At 36.5% G+C, this 27,411-nt stretch overlaps 1 protein-coding gene across 1 annotated transcript; it reads left to right on the plus strand.

Annotated features, from left to right (window-relative positions):
* The first annotated feature begins 29 nt into the window (after positions 1 to 29).
* Positions 30 to 27,411, plus strand: WDR12 (WD repeat domain 12). The gene is made up of 14 exons (XM_028112184.2): positions 30 to 129; positions 772 to 837; positions 5,521 to 5,615; positions 9,519 to 9,613; positions 10,451 to 10,557; positions 11,430 to 11,545; positions 11,961 to 12,115; positions 13,418 to 13,463; positions 16,005 to 16,090; positions 17,188 to 17,328; positions 17,431 to 17,536; positions 17,697 to 17,829; positions 19,410 to 19,482; positions 20,268 to 27,411. Exons 2-14 carry the CDS (start codon positions 797 to 799, stop codon positions 20,343 to 20,345), a joined length of 1,272 nt encoding a protein of 423 aa, XP_027967985.1. The 5' UTR covers positions 30 to 129; positions 772 to 796; the 3' UTR covers positions 20,346 to 27,411.

The following is a 27,411-nucleotide window of genomic DNA, read 5'->3' on the forward strand; positions in this document are numbered from 1 at the left end:
CATCCTTCTGAGAGCGCGCAGCGCAGTACTGTGAGACTAGACCACTATCGGCCACCGTCGTCCGTTTCCTTTTTGATTCGTTCTCCCGTATCCCTGACGCTAACCTGGATCTAAAGCCTGAAGCTAGAGGTGGGAGCCTTCCGAAAGTCTCCGTAGAGGGAGGTTATGATTGGGAGTATGCGTAAGAAAATAAGGCCGAAAAGCCTTTAGTAAATTAAAGGTGAAGGCAGAGGAAATATAATAGATATCTGACTGGAGTTGGGAAAATTTAATGTAAATAAGGTATCCTGAGGGCAGCGTGGCAAAAAAGACTACAATTCCCAGTGGTTACAGCGTCTGAGAAGCGCTGCTTTCTGGGAGTGGTAGTGTCTAGGAACTGTATTTGAAGTATCGGTTCGGAAGACAACCTCTTAAAATTAAAAAGAGAAACAGTTTGAATTGGGCCTTTCCGTATCTTCATAATCGACCACAGGCCTAAATATATTAAAAGAAATTTAAAAAATTAGGGACACTCCGCCTTTAAAACTATGCTTCACTAATCGATGATTCCTAAATCTAGGACTAGGTAGTTGATGTTTGTGGGCTGGGTGTCTGTGTAAGAGCAGCCTCGTGGTTGTCTCGTTGCTGTGGAGGCCGGAGGAAGGAAAGCGGAAGCCCAGAAGACTGCATCTTCTCGCGTATCTGTGCGAGCTAATTTTGAGCTGCCTCTCTTTGTAGTCTTAAGAGACCAGAGAGCCTGTTGTCTGACTATTACCCCTTACGTTTCTGTAGACAAGCCTTGTGTGTACTCCTAGCCATGGCTCAGCTCCAGACACGCTTCTTCACTGACAACAAGAAGTAAGTAAGCGTCCTTTTCTTTCCTCTCCTCTCGCCTCCCGAGGTTCCTTCCCAAGAACTCCTTCCGTATGACTTTGTGGAGCCTCGGTTGTCTTTGCTCTCAATTTCTCCCCGCCTTTTTTTTTTTTTTTTTTTTAACCCCCTGTACTCCTGGCTTGATAGAGTTTTCCGCACAATCGGAACCTATACCTTGCCAGGATTTTTCCGGGATCGACCTCTGAGATCACAGATCCTTATTTGCCTAGCTTCCTAGGCTGTGTATAATTTGAATTGCGAGTGTAGAGGGATCTGAAGGGCTTCAAGTTTGCTTCCTGAATGAAGCATATACGTAATTTTAAAAGTGAACAATGGACCTAGTCGTTACAGGCTGCCTTTTAGTGGTGTTTCACAGTTTCTGAAAACACAGGTTTATTTTCTTTTTAAGTAGGTGATAGACGATGTTTTTCTAAACCAGGCTAGATAGTGGATCTCTGAATAGGGGGTTGGTAGAACTGGTTTTTGATAAAGAGTATTTAGGAGTATTTTGATAAAGTCAATTCAGTGACAGGTATGTGTATTTATATACATGCTTACACATGTATGTGTATATATATGAGTGTGTATATGTATATTTGAGCACTTTTACTAATGGTCCCTAGGTCAGTAGCATTCATTTGAAACCTAACTGTATTGCGGTGTATATTACACTATTAATTTTTCTTAGTGTCTCTTCAGGTATAGTGTAAGTCTTTTGGTGGTAGGGGACTGTGTATTACAGTTCTTGGATTGACTGAGTCAACAAATGTTTGTCGAGTTCTTCCTGTACTGATAATATATAATGAATATTTGTTGTATTAACAAGCTAATATCAGTGGTAAACTAGAAAACTCCCGCCTCAATTAAGATGATGTCTTTGATTCTTTGTAGTTTTATGAGTTGACTGGGTAAATCCTATTCACTCCTCTTGTTGCTTACGGGATACATAAGTTGTATTATCAATGCACATGAGTATTTATACTTGGTCATCAAGGAATGTGGTACAATAACATGACCACTGTATTTTTTTTCTAATTGAAATTTTTATTGAGATAATTGTTGATTCACATGAATTTTTAAGAAATAATAGACCACTATGTTTTAACCCCTGAGATAAATGGATAAACATTATATATGTGTGTGTGTGTTTAAATTCTTCAAAAAGGTAACAAAACCTAAAAATTAAGTTTTTGCTTCTTATACATAATATGTTCTGGTGAGTAAAATGGGGGGGACTAGTTTTTTTCACATGTATATAAATTACATATACATGTATATGAATTATGCTACTTTCTCCCCCTCATTTTACTGACCAAATAATAAGCGAAAGAAAAAGCCAAAAACTTTTTGGGAGGGTTTTTTTAAGATTTATTTATTTTGGAGAGAGAGAGCACCTATGTGCAAGTGGGGGGAGGGGCAGGGGAGCAAGAGAGAGAGAGAGAATTCCAAGTGGACTCCCCACTGGGTGTTGAGCCCAACACAGGGTTCCATCTCACCACTCATGAGATCAGGACTTGAGCCAAAACCGAGAGTTGAACGCTCAGCCGAATGAGCCACCCACGCGCCCCCAGAAAAACCTAAAACTTTAATTCTAGGTTTTGTTACCTTTTGGAGAACCTAAATTATTGCTGATTTTTTTTCAGGTTTGATACATATATATATATAATTGCAGCCTTACTACTAAAAGTGTAGTTTGAAGATCAGCAGAATCAGCATCACTTGGGAGCTTATTAGAAAAAGCAGAATCTCAGACTCCACCTCAGACCTATTTATTGAAAATCTACATTTTAACAAGATCTGAAGCCCCCTCCCTCATTGTGGCAAAAAGAGATTTATTGTATCATGTATTGATGAGCCCCTGGATTCTACCTTAACATCTTTTGAAACCTTCCCATTCCCCACAGCTAGGGCTTTAAATCAGGCTTTAGACTTTTTTTTTTTTTGTAGTAACAACTTTCTTGAAATATAATTCACATACAACAGAATTCACACGTTAAAGTGTGCAATATTGGGGTACCTGAGTGGCTCAGTCAGTTAAGCATCTGCCTTTGCCTCAGGTCATGATCCCAGGGTCCTTCTCCCCTCTCCTGCTCCCTGAGCTTGTGCTCTCTCTCTCTTTGTCAAATAAATAAATAAAATCTTTTAATTAAAAAAATAAAATAGAAATAAAGTGTTCAGTTTTTGCAAAATTGTATAACCATCACTACAGTTTTAGAACATTTTCCACCACCATTTAGCTATTACCCCCTAATCCTTCCAACCCTAGCCCTTGACAACCACTAATTTACTTTCTGTCTCTGTGGATTTGTCTGTTATGGACATTTCGTATAAATGTAATTATATAGGGGTGCCTGGGTGGCTCAGTTGGTTAAGCAACTGCTTTCGGCTCAGGTCATGGTCCTGGAGTCCTGGGATGGAGCCCCACATCGGGCTCCCTGCTCAGTGGGGAGTCTGCTTCTCTCTTTCTCTAGCTTTCACTCTCTCTCAAATAAATAAAATCTTAAAAAAATAAATGTAATTATATAATATGTAGTCTTTTGTGATTGCCTTCTTTCACTTAGGATGATGTTTACAATGTTCATCCATATTGTAATATGTATCAGTACTCATTCTTTTTTATGGCTAAATAATATTCCATTATATGGGTATATGGGATACCAAATTTTGTTTCCAATTTTTAAGTTGATGGATATTTGGATCGTTTCCACTTCTTGGCTCTTATGAGTAGTGGTGATGTGAACTTTTTACAAGGTTTTATTGTTCTTGTTTTAAAGATTTATTTATTTTAGAATGGGTAGAGAGAGTGAACAGGGGAAAGGGGCAGAAGGAGGAGAGAGAGTCCCTAGCAGACTCCGAGCTAAGCCTGGAACCTGACATGGGGCTCAATCTCATGACTCTGAGATCATGACCTGAGCTGAAACCAAGAGTCTGTTGCTTAACCATCTGAGCCACCCAGGCACCCCTGTGTACAAGGTTTTCTGTGGACATGTATTTTCATTTCTCTTGGGTATATACTTAGAAGTGGAGTTGCTGGGTCAAATGGTAGTTCCATGTTTAACTTTTTGAAGAACTGCCAGGTTTTCCCAGAGCAACTGCACCATTTCACATTCCCATCAGTAATGAATAAGGGTTCGAATTTCTCTACTTCCTCACCAACACTTCGTTCTTTTTTATTATAGTTGTTATAGTGACTGCAAGCTGATGTTGTGTGGTTTGATTTACATTTCCTTGGTGAATAATGATGTGGAGCATCTTTTTCCTGTGCCTTTTGGCCATTTGTATATCTTCTTTGTTGAAATGTCTTTTAATTCTTTGCCCATTTTTTAAATTAAGTTGTCTTTTTATTATTGAGTTGTAAGCGTACTTTATATATTCTAGATACAAGTTCTTTATCAGAAATGTGATTTGCACATATTTTCTCCCATTCTCTCTTACAAGAGTTTTCTAATTTGACCCTTGTTGTGTGTTCCTCTAATCCGGTCTCAACAGTGCTGCCAAGAAGATCAAATGAAACAAAATTCCGATGATATTATTCTTTAATTAGGACTACTACAGTGGTACCTCATTGCCTAGGGAAAGAAGTAAAAATTAGTTCACGTAGTAGATTAACCACTCTGTGCACATCTCCTTAACCTTACCTTTGGTCACTGTCTAGAGCAAAATCACACTTTGTGGAATAGGCTGAGTGGGCAGTTTAATAATTTTTAGCTATTGGTTGCTGCTCTTCTTGTTTTTCTGCACCCCTTCTGTCTACCCCTGTTACCTGACAAAGTCACTTTCCAGATAAAACTTAAGAATGATCTTTCTTGTGCATACTTTTACATCCCATTTTTCTATCCTTTGGTTGAAATGATCTACAGCTTCTTTGTTCTCCCATTCTATATCTCACTTAAGACATTGCTGTGAATTGTGTAAGACTGTTGAATCACAGACCTGTACCTCTGAAACAAATAATACGTTATATGTTAAAAAAAGAAGAAGAAGAAGAAGAAGATAGGAAGGGAAAAATGAAGGGGAGAAAATCGGAGGGGGAGACGAACCATGAGAGACTATGGATTCTGAGAACCAAACTGAGGGTTCTAGAGGGGAGAGGGGTGGGGGAATGGGTTAGCCTAGTGACGGGTATTAAAGAGGGCACATACTGAATGGAGCATTGGGTGTTTTATGCAAACAATAAATCATGGAACACTACGTCAAAAACTAATGATGTATGGGCGCCTGGGTGGCTCAGTTGGTTAAGCGACTGCCTTCGGCTCAGGTCATGATCCTGGAGTCCCAGGATCGAGTCCCGCATAGGGCTCCCTGCTCAGCAGGGAGTCTGCTTCTCCCTCTGACCCTCCCCCCTCTCATGTTCTCTCTCTCTCTATCTCATTCTCTCTCTCAAATAAATAAATAAATCTTTAAAAAAAAAAAAAACTAATGATGTAATGTATGGTGATTAACATAACATAATAAAAAAAAGACATTGTTCTTATGTACTTTTATTGTATTTTGATTATCTGACCCTTTCTGAGAACAGAGATCATGTGCTAATTGATTTTTGTTAACCCGATGTAGCAAAATGTCTGGCATGTATTAAATACCCAGTAAATACTTGTTGAATGAATAAATGCACATTTGTTAAAATATCTGTAGACTTGACTTTGACGTATCATTTCCTTTTTACAGATATGCAGTAGATGATGTTCCCTTCTCAATTCCTGCAGCCTCTGAAATTGCTGACCTTAGTAACATCATCAATAAATTGCTGGAGGCCAAAAACGGTAGGTATAAAGGCTTTGAGAAGTTAGGAGAGGGTGCAGTGCCACTAACTACACTAAAATACATCACATTTTTATTTAATTTCCCCCTCTTTTGGCCTTATTTTAATGATACTGTATGCATTTTGTAATGGTAAAATTTATAAACTGTAACATGGGTTTCCCTGCTGCATGATACTTTTTTTTTTTTAAAGATTTTATTTATTTATTTGACAGAGAGAGACACAGTGAGAGAGGGAACACAAGCAGGGGGAGTGGGAGAGGGAGAAGCAGGCTTCCTGCTGAGCAGGGAGCCCGACACAGGGCTCGATCCCAGGACTCTGGGATCATGACCTGAGCTGAAGGCAGACACTTAACGGCTGAGCCACCCAGGCGCCCCTGCATGATACTTTTTTAAGTGCTTTGAAATAGAAGTTTTCAGAAAAAATTATTTCAGTTTAATCTGCTTTTAAGGCAATGTGGAGGTAAGGTGGTTGAGATTTAGGAATAATATTTTAGTGTAAGAGTTATGACATTGTGATTGTGCTAGGGAGGGTTGGGATGGGTAGGCATAGAACAGGCATCTAGGTGCTTGGGTCTTACTTGCTACACTTCTTTTTTTAATTTTTTTAAAGATTTTATTTATTTGAGAGAGAGAGAGAGCATGAGAGGGGGGAGGGTCAGAGGGAGAAGCAGACTCCCCGCTGAGCAGGGAGCCCGATGCGGGACTCGATCCCGGGACTCCAGGATCATGACCCGAGCCAAAAGCAGTCGCTTAACCAACTGAGCCACCCAGGTGCCCACTTGCTACACTTCTACAAAGCAAAATGACAGTGTCACTATTTGAGTATTTATTTTGTGTAATAACAGATGCCAGTATTAATACTGGTATTTTTTAAGTATTTAGAATTCATTGAAAAATTAATGGATAAAGGTTTATAAAGGGTATCAAGTAAAACATTTAAAAGATACAAATATTAAACATATGCTGTTGTATGAAAATAAAGTAGCCCATAAAATTAATATGAACAGAGTATGCAAAAATATTGATGAAACAAGATTGCCCATGAGTTGATAATTATTGAAATTGGGTGAGAGGTATATGAAGGTTTATTATATTATTCTCCACTTTTGCTTATGTTTGACATTTTCTGTAATAAGACTTTTTTTAAAAATTAATGAAACATACAAAAAATAGAAGATTTAAACAGAAACATTGAGAAAAACATAAAGTGTGCTCTCTAAAAACAAAACTTGTTGGGGCACCTGGGTGGCTTTGTTGGTTGAATGTCTGCCTTTGGCTTGGGTCATGATCCCAGGGTCCTAGGATCGAGCCCCGCCTCAGGCACCCTGCTCAGCAGGGAGCCTACTTCTCCCTCTCCCACTCCCCCTGCTTGTGCATGCTCTCTCCCTCTCTCTCAATTTCTCTCTGTCAAATAAGTAAAATCTTTAAAAAAGATAAAATAAATTAAAAAAATTAAAATATGCTTGCTTCCAAATGGTGATGTCATTGACAAGTTTTTATTTTATTTCATTTTATTTTTTAAAAGATTTTATTTGAGGGAGGGAGAGGGAGAAGCCGACTCCCCGATGAAGGGGGGGCCTGATGTGGGGCTTGATCCTGGGAACTCCAGGATCATCCTGAGCTGAAGGCAGACCCTTAACCTACTGAGCCACCCAGGCACCACAAAGCAAGCATATTTTTAAACAGAGGTTTCCGATGCTTCAGAATTCTTTTGATTCTACCCTAGTTGGAGGAATGGAGAGGTGAGAGTGATAAACTAATGCCTAATGTTTTCCCCTTCTCCATCTTCAAATAACTGCATAATTTTTTTTGTTAAGTTTGAGATGATGTTTTGTTTTGTTTTTCTTTTTTTTAGTAATCTGTACACCCATAGTGGGACTTGAATTCATGACCCCAAGAACAAGAGTCTCATGGTTTTCCAACTGAACCAGATAGGTGCCCCTGAGATGTTTTTGAACAATTTTTTTTTCCATGGGGCAGGTGGCAGGGTCTGCAATTTTTTTCATTACTAACAAGCTATTGTTCTTCATTCAGAGATATTCACGAAGCATTTCCCATAGGTCCTTATCTTTACTTCATTTGTTGATGTATAGAGATTTTGATACATAGTTACTTCTAAATTACCAGACTATCATATATTCTTCTTATTGAAAAAGTCTCTGGGAGGGACCCCTGGGTGACTCAGTCGGTTAAGCAACTCCTTTGGCTCAGGTCATGATCCCAGGGTCCTGGGATCAAGTCCCATATTGGGCTCTGTGCTCAGCAGGGAGCCTGCTTCTCTCTCTGCCTGTTTTGCCTGGTCCGCCTGCCGCTCCCCCTGCTTGGGCTCTTTCTCTCGCTGACAAATAAATACATAAAATCTTTAAAAAAAGAAAAAAAGAAAAAGTCTCTGAACTGGAATAAGAATTATTCAAATACATAATAGGGGTGCCTGGGTGGCTCAGTCCATTAAGCCTCCAATTCTTGATTTCAGCTAGGGTCATGATCTCAGGGGTCGTGAGATTGAGCCCTGCGTTGGGCTCCTTGCTGGGTGTGGAACCTGCTTGGGATTCTCTCTCTCCCTCTGCCTCTCCCCACCCACTCACACTCTTTCACTCTTAAAAAAAAAAATTCTTGAAATAGATGTTTTGCATTACCAGTATATGGATATTTGTTGCCCAAACAGTTGCATATTTTTCTAAATTTGTAGAATGAACATTGGTTTCTTTTTTTATAAATTAAATAATAAAGTCATTGCTCTTGAGTTGAAGATACAAATGATTCAGATTTCAGATTTTTAAAAATTAACAATCCAAATAATCCAATGAGAGTTCTTTCAGAAGTATCCTAGCTAATAAATTCAGAAAGAATGAAGAATTTTTAGCATTTTGTAACTCCAAGGGAAATATGGGGTTAAGTAGTAATTATCAATAGCTGATAAAACTATTAATTAAAAGGGTGACAGAAAATTATGATGGATGGGATAAGACTGACATCATCAGAGCCCAGATACAGATTCTCACATCACAGAGATATAACAAGATAATGCACTTCCTGGTGTGATGCAGTAGGAAACACATAATACTGTGTGTAAATATTCTTACCAAAAAAAAAAAAAACAAAGCAAACCTGAAATCTAATCAAGTGTTTAGGTCTGCCTAGTGTACAGGACATGTAGGTGGTAGAGGAAACATGTTAAGGGACACCTTGGAGATGTAATCAAATCCAGAATGTAAGAAATATTTAGAAGACAGATGACCCAGTGTCTTTTACAAATAAATGGCAAGGGGGAAAAAGGAGGAGGGGGAACTGTTAAAGATTAAATAAGACATATTAATCAAATATAATGTGTGGACTTTGGATGCTAATTCTAAAAAACTCACTGTGAAAAGACATTTATAAAACAAGGAAACATGAACATTGGCTATTTGATATTAAAAGGAATAATGATTAAATTTTTTATCATCGCCACTATTTTTTTAAGTCTTTATATTTTAGAAATACTAAAGCATTTACAGATAAAATGATAGCATTTCTAGGGTTTGATTTAAAATAAACCAGCAGAGGCGTGGAATGAGGTGTTTAGATGATTGCCCATAAGTTGGTAATTGTCATAATATGTGATGGGGATGGGGATTCATAATGTTATTTCTACTTTTATATATATTTGAAATTATCCATTGAATAAAAAGTTTGTTTAAATGGAGATAATTATACCAGTACCACCAATAAAAAATTATAGCAACAGAAGAAAGTACTCTGTTCTTAAAAATCACATAGTGTATTGGAATACATGGCCTGATTTTACCATGAAAAATTCTGGAGAAACTCAGAGGCCACACTGGGGATAATAGGGAAAATAGGTTTGGGGATTTCTCATATACCTTTGCTGTTGTGATCATTTTATTATGCATTTTCTTTAGAGTTCCACAAACATGTGGAGTTCGACTTCCTTATCAAGGGCCAGTTTCTGCGAATGCCCTTGCTCAAACACATGGAACTGGAAAACATCTCATCAGTAAGTTCAAATGTTTACCTGCTCTATTTTATGTCCGGTGTTCTCAGATAATGTAGAAAACTTTTAGAATCACCTGAATCTTTAGCAACCAAGATTTTTTTGATTGTTTTTTTTTCTAGAAATTTGAACTTCAGTTTTTGTGTATTAAATTTTGAAATCCCCTCTTCTGAAGGTGTATTAAGAAATGCAGATGAATGGGTATGGGAAGGAATTTTCATATTTGTGGAAGAATTGTCAAGAAAGGGAATAACAAATATATGTTTACTAATAAAGGTGTACAAAAGGATTGTGCACATATAAAAACTTATGGATTAGGTTATTGTGATTTATAGTGGTTCCCCTTTCCTCTAATATTTAATTTCCTTAATATTGCTTTTATAATTTAAAATAAAATTTATAATTGCTTTTATACTTTTAGGCAGGTTTTAGAACTGTGATAAAATGTACCGCAATTTATCATTTTAACCATCTTTAGGTGTATAATTCAGTGGCATTAAGTACATTCACAATATTATACATGCATCATTACTGTCCATATCCAGAACTTTTTCATCATCCTCATTAAACAGAATGCTTTTATGATTTTATTTTTAAAGTTTCTTTTATTTTCTCTCCCCTCCCCCACTTTTGGCATAAATTTTCCAAGGTCATTAGTGTTTCTTAATACTACTTTTAGGTCAGATAAAGTTTTTCACCTTTTGCATGGCTCCAAATTTTCTGAGTTATGTAGGGGACTGACATGAAGGAGACCTATTAAACTGGGAGTCCTTTATTTTCACAGTGTACTGTTTTAAAACTGTCCCGCCTGATTGATTTCTGGTTTTTCTCTTTGACTAGGAAGAGGTTGTGGAATTGGAATATGTGGAGAAGTATACTGCCCCTCAGCCAGAGCAATGCATGTTCCATGATGACTGGATCAGTTCTGTCCGAGGGGCAGAGGAATGGTATTGCCATATGAATGTTCTTCTATCCATTTTATTACAGTCTTTTTCAAGTGTACTATGTGAATATTTTTCTGATTGACTCTGTGTTCTTTGTAAAAGTAATTTTGTATGTATCGGTGACCATACCAAAGATCTTTCTGTTCAGTTTAAGAAGAAACATCTATTAATAGGTTTTCTTTTCTGTCTCAAGATGTTGTAGTGGCATTTATCTGTTGAAAAAGAAAAGTGTCTTAGGGCATTTGTGTGTTGCTTATAAGACCAAAGATAAATTTGTTTCATAGAGGGGAAAGAAAACCTTTTATAGCCACAGATCTCCTAGCCTACTACCATGAAGTGCAGATCATGCTATTTTAGGACTAAAAAGGGTAGACTAGATTCGAGCAGGTATGGATGGCCCAGAGCAAACCCTCACTGGCCTTACTTGTAGAAAAGCCCCTTGAGAGTGGATCATAGTACAGGCTTACTTCTTTCAAAGAATATCTTCCTGGAGTTGTTACCCAAGTGATGTTTTTACTGGTTTTACTTTTACTTTAGATGATTTTACTGTTTTTCTATTAAAAGGTTTTCACTAGTTCAGTACAAAGGACTGTTAAGCCTTACAAGCAAGTTCCCTGAGAGTTGTAATGTTTACAACAGTAGTAAAAATGAAATCTAGGGTTTTTCAGTTACATTTTTATCTTTAGGTCAGGAAAAGTCAAATGTAACCTCTTCTGATCTATTCTAGTGTGTTCTGAAATCTTAGTCTTCATGCTAAAAAAATTTTAAGTATAATCCTGAAGGTTTACTTTGTCATTGCTTTAGAAATATAATTGATTTCAGGTTTTGAAAAAGCTGTTTTTTCTATTTCATACGATTTTTTTTTCTCTTCCTAGGATTTTGACTGGTTCTTATGATAAGACTTCTCGGATCTGGTCCTTGGAAGGAAAGTCAATAATGACAATTGTGGGACATACAGATGTTGTAAAAGATGTGGCCTGGGTGAAAAAAGGTTAGGACTCTTTGCCTAAACTGAAAGGAATCCTGCATAGGCAATTGGAAATAAGCCATTTTCAGTGCTGGGGCAGAATGGGGACAGTGTAGGAAGGGCCTCATACCTCAGTTTTTGTGAAATCTTTCAAACATACAGTGCTCAGGAAGAAAAAGATTATGTAAGAAAATCTGTAAGTGGTAGAGTTAAATCCTTACTAACTTAGATAAAATATACTTTCAAGTTAATACTGGGTCAAACTCCTGTTTTATAGTAGTTTTGAAGAATCATCCTTTTATACCATAAATTACTTCTTTTTCAAAGCTGGCTAATGTCTTTCTCAACAACAAAAAAGTCAATTCTTCACTTTCAGAACATAATGTATTTTAAATTTTTATACTAATTTGTTCTTATTCTTCTGTTCTCCTTTCTCCAGATAGTTTGTCTTGCCTACTACTGAGTGCTTCTATGGATCAGACGATTCTCTTATGGGAATGGAATGTGGAGAGAAACAAAGTGAAAGCCCTGCACTGCTGCAGAGGCCATGCCGGAAGTGTGGATTCTATAGCTGTTGATAGCACGGGAACTAAAGTAAGTAGCTGGTGTGTTGTACTAGTTGTACTAGTACTAGTACTGTTGAATTAGAGTTTGAGCTTCTTATGCAAACAATTTTTTCTTCATGTATTCATTGTGATTGTCCTACTTTCATAACAATCGATAATTAAAGAATATGATTTTGAACCCAAAGTAAATAGTCTTAAAATAAGAGAAAGATTCACTTCCTCAGTCTGGGTTTCTCTGATTTAGACTTTATGTTAAACTGCAGAAATTTTATGAAATCAGGTAAACAAGCGGTGTAACATTCTTTAATTATAGTGATTGACATTTTCAATCTTCGAGCTACTCAGTGCTGTCTAGTGAAAATGTCTAGTTGATCATCTAAGCCTTAGCATACACTAAGGTTAGTGTTAATAGAGGTTGTTTTACTAGTATTGCTGATTTACTCTATCATGACAAAATGGTCCAAGTTAGTTAAAAGGAAACAAACCAGAGTATAACACTTTGTTGACTTACGAGGGATTACAAATTCTCTTGCCATTTGAAAGTTCCCTAAAAACACATTGAAAATTCTGGATTTAAGAGTGTTTCTTCAGCATTTCTTTGCCAGTTAGCATAACAGAGGATATTTCATGCATTCAGAGGTAAAGATTTATGATTATTCATATTGAGCCATAAATAAGGCTTTCCTATTGTCAAGTCAAAACTTAAATGAATTATCATACCCTATCCTTTGGCCGTAAGAGAGAATCTCATCTTGAACTTTTTTTAGCTTAAAAGATTGTGAGATCCAGGAAGGAGTGAAAATCACATCACCAGCATTTGGGTCTCAGGAACCAAAGGAATTGAGCTTGAATGGGGGCAACACCCCCCCCACACACACTCATCTCCCTAAGTTGACTTTATTCTCTTTTACCTCAAACTGGCTTTTTCCACATGGCAGTAAAAAAAAGCAGTCTGGTTTTCAGTATTCCTAGGTTTTACATCCTATACCATCAGTCCCTGAAAAAGACTAACTTCAACTCTCTGAAACACAAGTTTTCAAAAAAAGGTCCTGAAGGAGAAAGAGACTTGTGTGCACAGTGTAGACCAGTTGTCCACCTCTATCTAAGCAACCATAGCCAGGGCACAGGGCCATATAAGAATGTAAGCTCCTTCTATTGCCTTGAGATTGAGGATAAAACTTCTAGGAGACTAGGAAGCCATGCAGATACCATAGTAGTAAAGGATTTCAGAACAAAGTAAAGGTTTTAAAAGTTATAATAGAAAAAACAAGGCAAATAATATGGTAGGTTTTATTACATACTCTTTTTCTCTTTATATATATCTTTTTAGTTTTGCAGTGCCTCCTGGGATAAGATGCTAAAGATCTGGTCTACAGGTAAATTAAATATTTGTTGTACTTTGACTTATTAATGGTGTTTCAAGAATTTCAGTGAAAGGGCGCATGGGTGGCTTGGTTGGTTAGGCGACTGCCTTAGGCTAGGGTCATGATCCTGGAGTCCCAGGATCGAGTCCCGCGTCGGGCTCCCTGCTCGGCGGGGAGTCTGCTTCTCCCTCTGACCCTCCCCGCATCTCATGCTCTCTCTCTCTATCTCATTCTCTCTCTCAAATAATAAAATCTTAAAAAAAAAAAAAGAATTTCAGTGAAAGACTATTTAACACACATTTTTCCATAAAAATGAACCAGAGCTTTTGAGGATACAAATAAAGGAGCATATAGAGAAAAATGAATATACTTCTTTGTGTTTAAAAAAGTGTTTCTATTTACCACTCTCTTATTTATTGAACCATGTCACTGAATTGCTGCAAGTAACCAACAACATGATTGATGTAATAGGACATAACTGCCTTAGTTCTCAGAGTTCTCTTATTCCAGAACCTGGAAATAAAAATACTTTGAGTCATTTTGATACACTCCACTGTTAGAGAAATTTCTTAGTTAAGTTGATTTACTTAAAAAAAATTTTAATGCAGTTTTACCAAACTTAATTTTTTTACTTTGAAAACATAGAAGGAACAATTAGAAGAGAAAGAGTTGGAGGAGGGAGGACTCTTAGAGGAAGGTTACCTTGATAATAGGAGAAAAGAGGGGGAAGACCCACAGATATTTAAATTAAAAAGAACTGGTAGTCTAGAATTATTTAAACAGGTAAACAGAGCAGAATCCCTGTTACTTCTGAGGGAACTGCTGTATTACAGTATAATACCCTAAATACAGTTCACAAAGTAGAGTTAGATCAAGAAGAGCCTGAGCAGTGTCAGATGGTGAGAAATATAGAAGTCAATCCAGTAGATTTCCCAGTAAAGCTTAAAGCAGATAGTTTTGTTTTGTTTTTTAAGGTTTATTTTAGAGAGAGAGAGAGTGCAAGGCAGAGGGAGAGAGAGAATCTCAGGCAGACTTCTGCCAAGTGTGGAGCCTGAAGCTTGGGGCTTGATCTCATGACCCTGAGATCATGACCTGAGCCGAAATCAAGAGTTGGACACTTAACCGACTGAGCCATGCAGGCACCTCTTAAAGCAAACAGTTTTGAGGCAGAAAGTTTCTGGTTTATTTGGATAATTCTCCTTTTGTGGAATATTTTATTGTCTAAAATACTTCTAATTCATCGTTAGAAAAGTGAAATAGTCAAGAAAAATAAACATGACTGGATTGTATCTTCTTTTAATGTGTTTTCTTAACCTTGTCATTCCTTCATAATACAAATGCAGTGTGGGCGAACTCTCCTACAACTAAGAGTAAGCAGTTTTTCATAGATAGGGTAAAGTGATGAGTATTCATAATGATGCTCTTAAAGATATAGCAAAATATCAACCAGTTAGACATTAGGATTTTAGTGTACTCTGGTTTTTGCTTTCTCCTTTTGGAAGATTGATAACCCAGGTATTGTTTTTATATATAAATTTCTGTTAACCAGAATAAGGAAGAATATCCGTTCCCTAACCAGTTGAGATAACATGGAGAAAACATATACCCGGAAAAATAAGAATTCTTTTTTTTTTTAATTTTTTTATTGTTATGTTAATCACCATATATTACATAATTTGTTTTGGTGTACTGTTCCATGATTCATTGTTTTTTTTTTTTTTAAAGATTTTATTTATTCATTTGAGAGAGAGAATGAGAGAGAGAGAGCACATGAGAGGGGAGAGGGTCAGAGGGAGAAGCAGACTCCCTGCTGAGCAGGAAGCCCGATGTGGGACTCGATCCCGGGACTCCAGGATCATGACCTGAGCCGAAGGCAGTCGCTCAACCAACTGAGCCACCCAGGCGCCCCCATGATTCATTGTTTATTCATAACACCCAGTGCTCCATGCAGAACGTGCCCTCCTCAATACCCATCACCAGGCTAACCCATCCCCCCACCCTCCTCCCCTCCAGAAACCTCAGTTTGTTTTTCAGAGTCCATCATCTCTCCTGGTTCGTCTCCCCCTCTGACTTACTCCCCTTCATTCTTCCTCTCCTGCTATCTTCTTCTTTTTCTTTTTTCTTAACATATGTTGCGTTATTTGTTTCAGAAGTACAGATCTGTGATTCAACAGTCTTACACAATTCACAGCGCTCACGGTAGCACATATCTTCCCCAATGTCCATCACCCAGCCACCCCATCCCTCCCACCCCCGACCACTCCAGCAACCCTCAGTTTGTTCCTGAGATTAAGAATTCCTCATATCAGTGAGGTCATATGATACATGTCTTTCTCTGATTGACTTAAAATAAGAATTCTTTTAAGACTATTTGCAATCAGGGGGCGCCTGGCTGGCTTGGTAGTGCATCTAACTCCTGATCTTGGGGTCATGAGTTCAAGCCCCATGTTGAGTGTAGGGGATTACTTTAAATAAATAAATAAATAAATAATCGTTTGCAATTAATATTTATCATAAATTTTTAACATGTCAAATCTATTTTTTGTGATACAGTTCCTACAGATGAAGAAGATGAAATGGAGGAATCCACAAATCGACCAAGAAAGAAACAGAAAACAGAGCAGTTGGGACTAACAAGGGTAAGTATTTTTGTACTACAGAGAGCATGATTTTTAAGCGGTTTAAAAACAACGAACAACAGAGACTAGAGAGGCTAAAATACTTTCTGGACCTTTATGAGAAACTTTGCTGATCTATGATCTGATATAAGCCCCTCACGTTACAGATGAGGTGATAATATTTAAGGAGGTTAAATATAACAAAGTTAATAAAATAGATTAATGTCTCCCATTTCAGAACTCTTTTCCTCTCTCTTTCATGTGTTCTTTATATTTAAGATAGACATTACACCTAATTTGGGGATTTTAATTTTGAGAAAAACATTAGAGATTTTGGAGTACTAATAAATGAACCATGGGCACTATTTAAAGACTGGATAATAGAACTTAAAGGATGTTGAAGAAGGGGTGAGAGTAACCTGTTGAGATTCATTTACCTGGAAGAGTTAGGAAGAAAAAGGCAGCACCTTGACTCAAACCTAGATCTTCCTGACCCCAGCACTTTTTCAGCTAACTTCTACATATAACATATACATATGAGAGAGTTAAGTTAGGGTTAATATTTTTTTTTTAAAGATTTTTATTTATTTATTTGACAGAGAAAGACACAGCAAGAGAGGGAACACAAGCAGGGGGAGTGGGAGAGGGAGAAGCAGGCTTCCTGCTGAGTAGGGAGCCCGATGTGGGGCTCGATCCCAGGACCCTGGGATCATGACCTGAGCCGAAGGAGGACACCTAACAACTGAGCCACCCAGGCGCTCCAAGTTAGGGTTAATATTAATACTTTTCAAAATAAAAAGTAGAACAAATGGGAAAGCAGCAGGCTATAGAGGAAAGACTACAAACTTTGGAGTAATATTTGGGTTCAAACTTAAATCTGCCATGTGTAAGCTGTATGACCTTGAGCAAGTTCTCTTTCTCAGCTGCATTGTCTTCATCTATAAAATAAAAATACATATCTGTTTTGGAGGATTGTTGTAAAGAAGAAATAAGGCAGGATATGAAAGCTAAAGCATCTGGCATATGGGCTTCAGAAGTAAATAACTATTGTTATTGTTTCAATTATTCTAAACTGAAAATGCTTTTCGCTTTTCCTTTTGGGTATCTTTCATTTCTAGACTCCCATAGTGACCCTCTCTGGCCACAAGGAAGCAATTTCTTCGGTTCTATGGTCAGATGCTGAAGAAATCTGCAGTGCATCTTGGGACCACACAATTAGGGTGTGGGATGTAGAGTCTGGCAGTCTTAAGTCAACTTTGGTAAGACATAAATTCAGTGATTCTCTGTTTAACTTTGAGCCATCTAAAGATGGTTATTTCTAGCCCACCATGGTTAAATGTTCTTTCCTCTTTGTTTTTCAGACAGGAAATAAGGTGTTTAATTGTATCTCCTATTCTCCACTTTGTAAACGTTTAGCATCTGGAAGCACAGATAGGCATATCAGACTGTGGGATCCCCGAACTAAAGGTGAGTTGTGTAAATCACTGGAGGAGAAATATGTGTAAATAACATCAGTTTCTCCTCTCACTAGAGATGTGTATAAAAAGAATTTTCTACAAACATTGTTTTGGGTTCTGCCTACTTCTCTTCTAAAATTCAATAATTATTATCTTTTTTATTTTGTTAGATGGTTCTTTGGTGTCGCTGTCCCTAACCTCACATACAGGCTGGGTCACATCATTAAAGTGGTCTCCTACCCATGAGCAGCAGCTGATTTCAGGTTCTTTAGATAATATCGTCAAACTGTGGGATACAAGAAGGTATATCCTATTTATAATCTACAAAGAAAATACATCAATTACTTATTATATACAGAGAAAATGAAATGAATGCTGAAAAGATTATCCAGAAGCAGAAGGGTAAAAGAAAAGTTTTTGGTTATATGACCTGAGATGATAAATATTGGTGTCAGAAAGAAAAGCCATGGTCAAAGGGATTTTCTTCATGTTGATAGGTTATTTTTTGCATTCTGAAAAAAATTATCTTATTATCTTGAACCTTAATATAAATATAATATAGAAGGCCAATGGTCTCTAAATAAATGGAACTGTAATCAAATAATAAATTATATGTTAATAGAAAATTAAATAAATAAATAAAATACATATTTTAAAAGCTAACTAGATATTAAAGTTTTCTTTTTTGATACTAGTATATACAGAGTACCCCCAATGAAATTCATACACAATTTACTTAAATATTTTTACAAGTAGAGTGGAGATGTATTAATCAAATACCTGTTTGTTGTTTACCTAAATCTGTATTCTGACATCCTTATGATGCATGATTTGTTAATATCTAGAAGGTTGTTTACATTTTAGTTGGATACTTTATGTAGCAATTAGCATATAGTTTCTGATAATAGTAGTAAGTGATGTGAAGAAAGTAAAGCAGAGTAAAGGGGATACTTCTTTAGGAATGGGCTCTTCTTTGAAAGTGATTTCCTAGTGAATTGAACAATGGGAAGGTATTAGCCATGCACAAATCATGGTTAGAGGAAACAGCAGATAAGGTGGGGAAAATCTTGGCAAAATAGCAAGAGGGCCTGTGTTGATGGAATGGCGTAAGCAAGGAAAAGAGTGGCTGGAGATGAAGCAGGTAGTAGTTATACTGAGCAGGACCCTATGGACCATGGTAAGGAACTTGGGTTCCATTCTAAGTATAATGGGGAAGGCTTTGTGCAGGCTCTAAAGAGGTTAGGAAGAATGGAAGCAGGGAGGTTCTAGGTTGGATTCTAGGTATATTTTGAAGACAGCACTATTAGCTCATGGACAGAATATGGAGATAGAAATCAAAGGATAATGCCCATTATTTTCTGCCTGAGCAATTGCGCCATTACTGGTGCAATTTACTGTGATGGAAAAAGAGTAGAGAAACAGATTTATGAGGGAACATCAAGAGTTTTGTTTGGGTTGTTTTAAATTTGTAGGGCCATGAGACATCCAGATGATGGGCAATTGGATATGCATATCAAAATCAGGGAAGAAGTTTGGACTAAAGATATAAACTTGAGAGTTATCAGCATATACATGGATGGACAAAGGATATATAAAGCTATGATTTGAGGGTCAAGGAAGTGTGAAAATGGGCCTAATTATGAATAAATACTCATAAATAAATAGTATTTTTCCTAAATATTTGTTGTAGTAAATTTCTGTATTCTGCTAATGATAGGGGAAGATCAGGAGAGATGGTCAAGTAAATACTCAGGATCTTAAGATTAACTGGTTATTGGGGCAAGGATGGTAAAGTCTGTAAAGTTTTCAGAAAAATACGGTTAGTCAAATGTTTTTTTAATATTGTGAAATGCATATAACATGGTAATACTTTGATCTTTTAGTTGTAAAGCTCCTCTCTATGATCTGGCTGCTCATGAAGACAAAGTTCTGAGTGTAGACTGGACAGACACTGGGGTAAGAATTTATTAGTTATTTGGTAAAGAGGAAAAATAGAGAATAAATCTGGTGTGTATTTAGGGAGTTACTAGTTTCAATGTGGCTGATAATTAAAATTCTGTATTCTAAGTTTCCCTTAATATTAGTCATAAAAATCTCACATTGCTTTCAAAGAAGAAACAAATTTGTTCTTTATAATTAGGAGTGGTAAAATTTGAAAATTTTGAAGTGGTTTTTTTCTCAAGTATTTTAATGAAATGTTTTAAATCCATAAATTTGCTCCACTAGTCCAGTTAGTTCTAAGTATTTCTCCCTTAAAAAATCTTGCAGAATAAGTCTAGACTATAAAAATGTGCTTAAAGAATTACAATTTACTTATTTTTATGTATATTAGCTGTTATTGCTAAAGAATTCTTTCCAAATACAGGTCCTAGGGCTACTTGAATAATTTGTAATATCCATTTACCTGCAAACAGTTAAGATACTCTCCTATAAAACTTAATTTTCTTAAATAGGTAAAACTATATCACACCTCAGACTTTTAAATTTTATTACATTTCTTAGCAAATACTTCATAGAAAGTACAATAGCATATCATGCCTCAACCAAATTTAAATGATCACTTTTAAAGTTTTAATATAGTGTATTATAATATGGTAGTGAAAATTGATGTAATTGGTCCATCTAAGTATTAACTCTAAATGCGAGTTAACTGCTCATCCATAATTCCTTCTGTAATCAGTCGGTATTTATGTTTATAATTATGTTTACTTAAATTTTTTTTTTCCTCTCCCTTTACACAGTTACTTCTGAGTGGAGGAGCAGACAATAAATTGTATTCCTACAGATATTCACCTACTACTTCTCATGTGGGGGCATGAAAGCGAATGATAAATTTGACTGCAGAGATTGTTTCTGTAAATGAAATTGATAAAGAAGCCTCAGATTACATCAGTGATGTTTCAGAAAGCAGCCTCTTTAAGTTTATATGATGTTTTCACCCTTGATGATAGCTATCACTATTTCTTTATTTTATATTTATTATACAATAGTTTATGTTGTTAAAATTTAAATGTGACCTGCTCTCTCTGCCATATGCAAACTCTTGAAAGTAAGTTTTTTTATTTCCTTTTATAGGTATTGGTTTGAATTAAGATTTGCTTTTGAAATGCTGTAAAAGCATATATTAAAAATATACTAATTATCCAGATTTTTATTTCTGATGGGCAAACAAGTTTTCCAATGTTAGCTCTTTAAAAAAAGTATCTTAAGGAAACTAATAAATTCTAATAGAGAAAAAATTAGAAATACAATTTGCTTTATGTAAAATAGTGATGTGTCTAATTATAATAAGACTTTGTGGGTATTCAGAGCATTAAAACATGTAGATGCTGCCAATTAAGAGTTTGTTGAAATATTCTAAGTGAAGTACTTTGTATTAAAGCTATGTTAGAATCCTTTAGAAATTGCATACAGATTTCATGGTAACCAGGAATCTTTTTCCCCAACCTATCCATGTATAGAATAGAATCTTTAGACAAAACCTTTCAGTCAGTATTAGATAATAAACACTCTATAAATTTTATATCAGCATTTATCTTAATGGATATGTTATATTCCAAATATTTAAAGTAAATGTCTTCTTAAAGTGTGACTTCCATCTTTAATGGATTGGTATTCCTCAAGCAGGGCACTTTAGCCTCTAATATATGGAAAATAAGGTTGGTCTCATCAGTAGACTGTAATGCAGTATATCTCAAAAAATGTTCCTATCACAAAGGTCTAGGAAGTAATATGTATACTTGGCTGCAATTGAGAGCCAAGTTAACAGTGGATTAAGCCAGTTAGGAGTTTAGTTCTCTTACAAGTTGAAATCGAGGCAGTCTAGGGCTCGGAGAGTGGTTTTGTTCTACACTCTTAGGGACCCAGGCTTCATCTGTCCCTAGGATATGGTCCTCATCTTCACAAAGAGCTAGAGCTACAGTTATTATATAATTTCTTAAAAGAAAGTGTATTTTAATGCCAAAAAAAAGGGGTGCCTGGATAGCTCAGTTAAGTGTAAGGTCATGATCTAGGGGTCCTGGGATAAAGCCTCGCATCTGGCTCTCTGCTCAGCAGGGAGTCTGCTTCTCCCTCTCCCTTGGTGCTTTCTCTCCCTCTCTTGCTCTCTTTCCAATAAATAAAATCTTAAAAAAAAGTGAATATCAAGTTAGCTAGAAAATATACCAGTCTGTTTTTCTCATTTAGTGTAGACTGGTATAAATTTCATCGTATCTGTAGTGTCTAGAAGTCTAACTTTTATAGGACAAAGAAGAATTTCTTGTTTTAAATGTTCTCTGAATGAGCCTTTGTCAGAGTTATCTAAATGTTTTTCTTAACTCACCCAGTCTGGGCTCAATTGTAGTATGCATACACTAGGTAGTTGAAGCAAAGGTAAAGAGGCTTATTTATTAGATGTAGTGGACAAAGAAGGAAGTAGCATCAAGTATTGGTCCCTCACTTATTTTCAGCCCTGGTTCCAAGGAGGATACATTCATGCTTCAGGCATTCTCCCTTGGGATGGGTGTAACATTAGTGATCAAGTCTCTGGGATCAATCTCTGCCAAATTTCTCTCCTTGTGTAACTCAGGTGGTTAGATTACTCCTCAAACAGGAAAAATATGAGAGGCCAACCAAAGCCTAGAAGACAAGTTATGACGTTCCTAACCATTTTGATCCTTGCTTTTACCTCATCGAACAAAGTTTTAAGAAATTCCTTTCTGTTTTAACAATAATCTTGCTAATACTAAAATTTAGACTCAAGGTATACCTAATTGTCAGTTCAAGAACAAAGACTGAACTTCTACCATGTACCAGGGTCTCTTTGGAGATGGAGGAAAAGGGAAAAAAACACAGAAAAATGTATGACATGGACACTATCTCCAAAAAGATAAGCTTGCATAGAAACACTCATTTAAAAATTAGTTATAACAGTGACTTAAATGCATGAAAGATGTAAATGTAAGGTAGAAAGGTGACATAGAGAAGGAACCAATTAGTTTTGTGGGAAGCAAGTTGGATGTCAAGAAAAGCATTGTAGTAGAGTGCTACTTTAGCCAGATCTGGACAGATACAGGTTGGGAAAGGTGGAGCTGTTACCTCTGGCAAAAATGATAGTTCAGAAATACCATGAGGAAGGAAGAAAGCATATTTCTTCATATGCTAAGTAGTTCAGTTTTGTTTTCCTCTTAGATGAAGCTGCCTCCGGGTCTTGTCTAAGACATGATGATCTTTTTACATTGGAAACCACGAAAACAAAACCTGGCTGTGACAATTACCTAGAGATTATTAGGGTAGAAACTTGAGTTATGTAAGATTTTTAATTCTGCATAGAATGCAGAAAAACATAATAGATTTTCTATGAATAGATGACTGGTATTTGCTTTGTCCTTTGAATTTCGACTGGCCATTTTGAAACTATTGTCATCGATGCATAATAATATATCAAAATGCTTCCTAGCATTATTGGGGAAAAGAACAAATGAAAGTTTAAATTGATATAAAATATACATAATTGCATAATTGAACAAACAACCCAGCAAACCAAATACCATCTGGGTATTTCTGATAACATTGAAATCTTTTCACAAAAATTCTTCTGTATTCTAATCTTGAAAAGTCATTTGCTTATATAAAGCAAATATAAGGAGAAATAATCTTTATACTACTATAACTTCTAAAAGGAAAAAAAAATGACATTTGAGACTCTGCATATGCAAGCAATATTCAATTATTTCTTTTATTTAAAGAGCCACTAATTGGAATCAGGTTTCAAAAGGCAAGTGAAATCCAAATTAATGAGAAACTGCTAATAAAAGGAACTTTTATTTAATACTGAGAGTTTTAGACTATCATAGTTTTCTAGTATCAAACATACTGATAAGAGGTAGAGGATGGGGTGTGAGCTGTAAAAAAAAAAACCCACTATGTTAATTAGTATTTTGTTATATAAGCTAAATTTACTTTTTAAGATTTTCATTTTAATGCTGATAGAGTTAATGTGTGATATTAGTTTCAGTTGTACAATATAGCGATTCAGCAATTCCATACATCACTCAGTTCTCTTCACAGCAAGTGCACCCCTTAATCCCCATCACCTGTTTCACTCATTCCCCCCATCCACCTCCCCTCTGGTAACCATCAGTTTGTTCTGTCTAGTTAAGAGGCTGTTTCTTGGTTTGTCTTTTTTCTTTGTTTTGTTTCTTAAATTCCACATGAGTGAAATCATATGGTGTTTGTCTTTCTCTGACTTACTTCACTAAGCATTATTCTCTAGTTCCATCCATGTCGTTGCAAATGGCAAGATTTCATTTTTTATGGCCGAATAATATTCCATTGTGTGTGTGTATATATATATATATATATATATATATATATACCATATCTTCTTTATCCATTCATCTATTGATGGACACTTGGGCTGTTTCCATAGTTTGGCTATTGTAAATAATGCTGCCACAAACATAGGGGTTGCATGTATCCCTTTGAATTAGGGTTTTTGTATTTTAGGGGTAAATGCCAGTAGTGCAATTACTGAATTTTAGCATAGTTCTATTTTTAACTTTTTGAGGGACCTCCATACCATTTTCCACAGTGACTGCACAAGTTTGCATTCCCACCAACAGTGCAAGAGGGTTCCTTTTTCTCCGCATCCTCGCCAACACTTGCTGTTTCTTGTGGTTTTTTTTTTAAGATTTTATTTACTTGTCAGAGAGAGAGAGAACACAAGCAGGGAGAGAGGCAGGCAGAGGGTGAAGCAGGCTCCCCACTGAGCAGGGGGCCCAATGCAGGTCGTGACACGACCCAAGCCATAGGCAGACACTTAACCAATTGAGCCACCCAGGAGTCCCAGTTTCTTGTGGTTCTGATTTTAAACTAGATATGTCTTTAATGTAATGTAGAATTTTGGGGGGAGTTCATAGGGTTAGATAGGCTATCTTTGTTACAATATCCACTGATATTCACAGATCTGAAGAAGTAAATTATTATTTTGTTTAAGATTTTATTTATTTGACAGAAACAGCGAGAGAGGGAACACAAGCAGGGGGAATGGGAGAGGGAGAAGCAGGCTTCCCGTGGAGTAGGGAGCCCAACATAGGGCTCAGTCCCAGGACTCTGGGATCATGACCCGAGCCAAAGGCAGACGCCCAACAACTGAGCAACCCAGGCTCCCCAAAGTAAATTATTTTCTGGCAGTGTTTACTAAAATGGCAAAAAAGAAAAAAAAATCCACCCAAATCCACCTGTATGCTGCCATAGCAATCCTTTGACATTAAAATGACTAAGTGATCTTTATTTTATTTACTTATTTTTTAAAGATTTTATTTATTTGACACAGACACAGTGAGAGAGGGAACACAAGCAGGGGGAGTGGGAGAGGGAGAAGCAGGCTTCCCGGTGAGCAGGGAGCCCGATGTGGGGCTCAATCTCAAGACCCTGGGATCATGACCTGAGCCGAAGGCAGATGCCTAATGACCTTTATTTTAAAGGAGGAATATATGTGTTAGAGGAGTCAAGTTATTTGACTAGATTTCACGTAGCCAGTAAATAGCAGGGTCAGGATTTGAATTTGGATGTATCTGAGTCTAGAGCTCAAGCTCTTTACTACATATATATTCTGCCAATTCTTAAGTCATTCATAAGAATATTTTTATAAATGTGAAAAGTTTGAAGACATCTTCACCTACATAAAAGAAAGGTTGTATATAATTTTAAGTGGCATTCATTGTTACCAAATTACCATAATGTTATGTTCAGCTTTGCATGTTTTTGCCTTAAAATTAATTTCAATTTTAGTATACTAAGTGTATTAGCATAATATAGTCTTTTTTTAAAAGACCCATTTCTTTTTTTTTTTAAGATTTTATTTATTAATTTGACAGAGAGAGCATGAGAGCAGGAACACAAACAGGGGGAGTGGGAGAGAGAGAAGCAGGCTTCCTGCTGAGCAGGGAGCCTGATGTGGGACTCAATCCCAGGACCCTGGGATCATGACCTGAGCCGAAGGCAGATGCTTAACGACTGAACCACCCAGGCGTCCCAAGACCCATTTCTTTTCATATAGGAATTGTATATGAGCAAAAGGCAACTTTGGAAATTATCCTGTTACTCATTCATATCACTTGAATTATCACATTATTCATGTTACTAAAGGAAACCACAACCCAGACAGCTTAAATACCTTGTGTGAAGGTGTACAGCCAATTAATGATGGAGATAGGACACATTCCTCAGTAATTAGAGATAGAGAAATGATCTTGTTAGGTACAATCTGTGTCAAACAATCTGTATGGATAGTAAAAGTATAGACAAATGCTGGGCAATTATTAATACCAAATTCAGTTCAGTGGTTTCAGGGGGAGGAAATACTTTTTTTAATAGGTCTATAACATTTAATTTTAAAAGAATCATCCTAATAATACTGTCTCTAACTCTAGCCTTACTAGAATCAACAAAAATGTAGTATGGTAGAGAGCATGTTTGGCTTCCCATATGTAAGTACTAGTGTAGGCATCTGGGAAGATAGCTCTCCATACCCTTACTAACTGCCACTGACCTGTTACTTCTGACTTCCTTGGTAAGATCAAACAGATTACAAGGAAAGTGGAACACTTTGAAGAAACGGAGCTATTTCCATGACATCAAGTTCAGTAGATCCCTAATCTTTAATGAGTAAAATAACACAAAAAGTGTAGAATTCTTAGTATGTTTTTAAATATCAATTGAAGTTTTATTTAGATTAACAAGAGGTTTGCTTGGTATTACAAAAGATCATTGCTGTTTATTGCACTGGCTTCCAGATTTGTGGAGCCCCACATTCCAAGTCATCTAATTGTCTTTTCTAGTTCACTTGTAGAAGCCTACAGTGGAGGAAAACACTTCATATTAGGATAAACCTGTTATAGAAAATTACATAACACTTCTATAAATATTTGCACTTCTAGATGAAATTATATCCTCCCATATAAAAGCATTTTAATAGTGTAAATTCTTGTTTCCTAAAAAAAGCTTATTTATGAAACATGACATTTTAACTACTCTGGATGCCTCATTTATCTGTTAAGGGACTAGTACAAGGCATTTAAGTATTTTCTTATCAATCCAACAGCTAACAAGGTCATTGATTCATTCTATAAACATATATCAAATACCTGATTAAGAAAACCTGATTCCTGCCCAGGAGTGTCAGTAGCTCGACCTTGTTTGCTGAAACAATTTTTATACTTTGCCACCATTTGCCCACCTTTCTTAGTGACTTGTGAAGGAAATGTAGTTATGTATAAATGCTACATTTTATGGTGGCTTGGAAACATTGTGTATCTCCAGTAATTTTCCCCAGTTAAGTGAACAAAACCAACAGGCCTTGCCCACAGTCACTACTCCGACTTTCTGGTATATTTCTTAAAGGACCTTTCTCTGCTTCAGATTGAGCTGATGTTTAATATCCTCTTGAGTTAAACTTCACCCTGTTGAGGGGGGCACCTGGGTCGCTCAGTCGGTTGGGCCTCTGCCTTTGGCTTAGGTCGTGATCCCATGGTCCTGGGATCAAGTCCCACATGGAGCCCCTCACCGGGCTCCCTGCTCTCGAGGGAACCTGCTTCTCTCTCTCTCTCCCTCTGCAGCTCACCCTGCTTGTGCTCTCTCTGTCAAATGGACAAATAAAATCTTAAAAAAACAAAACCTAACTTCATCCTGTTGGAAGAAGCATTTTCTAAAATACCCCAAGAAACTTAACGTGTGCATGGTAACATTCTGAAAGTCATTTTCTTACCATATTACAATCATTTATTCGTTGGGAAGAAAGGTGTTCAGTTCTTTTTAGATATTTTATACAGTATCCTTCAGTTGTCAATTAGCTGTCTTTGCTTCTGTTCACTTATTGATTGAATAAACTCATTCAGAATGCAA

The sequence above is a fragment of the Eumetopias jubatus genome, unplaced genomic scaffold, assembly GCF_037043125.1.
Source record: "Eumetopias jubatus isolate StellerSeaLion01/CBP00866 unplaced genomic scaffold, mEumJub1_p1.0 scaffold_3, whole genome shotgun sequence".
Classification (NCBI taxonomy): Eukaryota; Metazoa; Chordata; class Mammalia; order Carnivora; family Otariidae; genus Eumetopias; species Eumetopias jubatus.

What these genes read in the sequence shown, in the direction of transcription:
- WDR12 (XM_028112184.2), top strand. Translation starts at nt 797, where the DNA reads ATGGCTCAGCTCCAGACACGCTTCTTCACTGACAACAAGAA. An exon ending in TTCTTCACTGACAACAAGAA is followed by an intron (nt 838 to 5,520) that starts GTAAGTAAGCGT and finishes TCCTTTTTACAG; the next exon opens with ATATGCAGTAGATGATGTTC. An exon ending in TAGACTGGACAGACACTGGG is followed by an intron (nt 19,483 to 20,267) that starts GTAAGAATTTAT and finishes CCCTTTACACAG; the next exon opens with TTACTTCTGAGTGGAGGAGC.